Genomic DNA, 3,462 nt, shown 5'->3' on the forward strand with positions numbered 1-3,462 from the left:
CTGGTTTGGCTTTTGAAAGCAGGGTTCATTCAGACAGCTCGATACGTTGAATGGTTGGCCAATATCATTCATGTTTTACAGAAAAGTAATGCATTGTGCATTTGCATCAACTTCAGAAATTTGAATCTGGCAACTCCCAAAGATGAGTATACAATGCCAATTTCGGATTTGTTAATAGATGCCGCGGCGAATCATGTGATCTTATCTTTTATGGATGGCCATGCCAGGTACAACCAAATTTTCATTGCCAAATCTGATGTGCACAAGACTGCTTTTCGCTGCCCAGGGGCACTCGGCACTTACGAATGGGTTGTCATGCCATTCGGCCTCAAGAACGCCGGCGCCATATACCAACGAGCAATGAACACCATATTTCATGATTTAATTGGAACCATCGTTGAAGTCTACATCGACGATGTTGTAATTAAATCTAAATGCTGGCAGACACATCTGGATGATCTTCGACAGGCTTTCCTCTGTATGCGTCAACACAACCTCAAAATGAATCTTGCCAAATATGCCTTCGGTGTGTCGGCCGGTAATTTTCTCGGCTTCCTTGTGCATCACCGTGGGATTGAAGTGGATGAAAATAAAGCACGTGCAATCATCAATGCTCCACCCCCGACGACGAAGAAACAACTACAGTCTTTACTCGGTAAGATAAATTTTCTCCGCCGATTTATAGCTAACTCGGCAGGTAAAATGAAAGCGTTCTTTACGCTTTTAAAACTTAAGGACTCAGATAAATTTGAGTGGAAAGACGAGCATCAGGCGGCGTTTACTCAAATCAAAGTCTCCCTCACGACACCACCTGTCCTTGTCCCACCCCGGCACGGTAAGCCTCTCAAGCTATATATCTCGGCGGTCGAAGAGTTCATCGGCTGCCTCCTCTCGCAAGACAACGATGTCAAACGAGAGCAGGCTATTTTCTACCTCAGCCGAAATCTTAATCCACCGGAGATCAATTATTCCACCGTCGAGAAACTCTGTCTCGCCGTATTTTTCGTTGCCTCCAAGCTTCGGCATTACATGCTCCCATCAGTCACACAAGTCATTGTCCAAACCGACGTCATCCGCTACATACTCACCCGACCAATCATAAAAGGCCGAATTAGGAAGTGGACAATGGCGTTGTCCGAGTTTAGCTTGCAATACGTGCCCTAGAAAGCGGTCAAAGGGCAGACACTGGCTGATTTCCTCGCTCAACACCCTTCCCCCTATGGTTTTGGGGGCATCGACGTTGAAATCGACATGGTTACAACGCGCGATAACTACTGGACGATTTACTTTGACGGCTCAAGTACTTCATCCTCGGCTGGCGTCAGCATTATCATTCAATCCCCAAACCACGAAGCCCTCATCATCGGCCGTGGCATCCTTCATGACTTGCGGGCAACCCGTGCCCTCATCCTCGGCGACTCTAAACTTGTGATTAACTAACTTAATGTGTCTTTTCGATGCATGTACCCTGTCACCCTACCACATGGCCGCCAGCTATTTGGCTGAATCCTTCGATGGTATTACATTTGAACATATTTCTCGGATCCATAATACTGACGCAGATGAATTGGCTCAAATCGCCTCCAGTGTACAACTCTTGGGGGGCAAGCTAGGCCGAGAAATACTCGTGTTACGACAGCTATACCTGGCCTTGGTTAACCAGCAAGTCCTCCGACGTGACAATGTGATACGCACCAGAGTCATGTCCTTACCGTCGTTGTTAGACCAACAAGACCTTATAGAAGTTTGCGCCGTCAAGGCAATACCGGATGATTGGAGAAAGCCCATTATGCAGTATCTTGACAATCCCAATGGCAAACACAGTCGCAAGACAAGAGTTCACGCCACAAACTATGTCACGTACCAAAACGAGTTATACCGAAAAGGTGAGGATGGTCTATTATTGTTATGCCTCGGGCCCCAAGAGAGTGCTCAAGCAATCACAGAAGTCCATGAAGGGGTTTGCGGAGCTCATCAGTCCGGATGTAAAATGCGGTGGTTACTTCGACGACACGGTTATTTTTGGCCAAGAATATTAAAGGATTGTATCGAGTTCGCACGATGGTGCATACAGTGTCAGATTCATAGTCATATACAACGGGTCTCGGCCGAGTCATTACATTCGGTCACTAAACCATGGTCGTTTAGAGGATGGGCCATGGACGTAATTGGCAAAATCACACCATCTTCCGGGGCTGCCAAGCACGCATGGATACTGGTAGCAACCGATTACTTCACTAAGTGGGTCGAAAGGTTTAAAGAAGTTTACGACTTTGTGAAAAAACACATTGTGACCAAATTCGGCGTACCAGAAACAATTATACTTGATAATGGCACAATCTTTACAGCCGAGAGGTTTAAAGAATATACGGCAAGTTTGAAAATTCGACTTGAACAGTCTACACCATATTATCCACAAGCAAATGGGTAGGCCGAGGCAAGTAACAAAGTGTTGATCGGCATTCTCGAGAAAATAATAAAAGAGAGGCCTGGCATGTGGCATTTAAAGTTAAATGAGGCTTTATGGGCATATTGAACATCGCTCTGATCGGCGACTGGGACAACCCCGTATGCACTAACCTACGGACACGACGTAATGTTACCAGTCGAGCTAAGCATAAATTCATTACGAACAATTGAACAAAGTAGTCTGTTCAGCGTCGAATATAATTAGTCGATGAGACAGAAGTTAGAAGACTTAGAAGAAGAGTGACTCGACGCTTATAACTTGCTGGTGGCACAAAAACAGATTACCGAGCGAGCATACAATCAAAAGGTCCGACAGAAAACATTTGGCGAAGAAGAATTAGTTTGGCAAATGGTGTTGCCTGTAGGAATTAAAGACCTTAGGTTCGGCAAATGGTCGCCGACTTGGGAAGGGCCTTTCGTCATACATAAGGTTCTCGGCAAAGGCGCATATCATCTTAGAGACCGGACTGGTTTAGTGTTGGAAGTATGCCCACAAAGCCACTCATTTGATGTAATAGCGTTTGGAATACTTATTGTATTAAACTTTTATATGTTTAATGAAGGGCAAATCTTATTGTTAATCACTATTTATTGTATCATGTGTTTAAGCAATAAGGGAATCCAAGGAATTTATTTGATCTAAGAGATAAGTGATTTAAGTAAGTTAGATTATCGAGACCTTTCTCTTATGTTCATTCCTAAAACGTTCCTAGCCATAGGATTGCAAATTGGGCATTGACAATCCGCTAAGGTTAGTATGTGTTATGTCGACTCAAGCGTGAGTATGACTAGTCTCATGTCATTTAGTGTTGGACACTAAGGCAAACACATAGGTGCTCGAAAGAGTGATCGAGTACACTGAACAACGATCAAAAGAGAGTTCGAACATACATGTCATGTAAGAACTCGAAAGTTGCAATATGCAAAGTAGTCCTTTGACATGAGGCATCATAGATGTCTAATGGTTAGGTATTTGATCTTTGATCATGTCAA

The 3,462-nt window shown here is 44.2% G+C and overlaps 1 protein-coding gene across 1 annotated transcript; it reads left to right on the forward strand.

The window, feature by feature from the left end:
* The first annotated feature begins 1,483 nt into the window (after positions 1-1,483).
* LOC114822307 (uncharacterized) lies at positions 1,484-2,088 on the forward strand. Its single transcript, XM_029096643.1, has 2 exons — positions 1,484-1,985; positions 2,075-2,088. Exons 1-2 carry the CDS (start codon positions 1,484-1,486, stop codon positions 2,086-2,088), a joined length of 516 nt encoding a protein of 171 aa, XP_028952476.1.
* The last annotated feature ends 1,374 nt before the right edge of the window (positions 2,089-3,462 follow it).

This window comes from Malus domestica, chromosome 16, assembly GCF_042453785.1.
Source record: "Malus domestica chromosome 16, GDT2T_hap1".
NCBI lineage: Eukaryota > Viridiplantae > Streptophyta > Magnoliopsida > Rosales > Rosaceae > Malus > Malus domestica.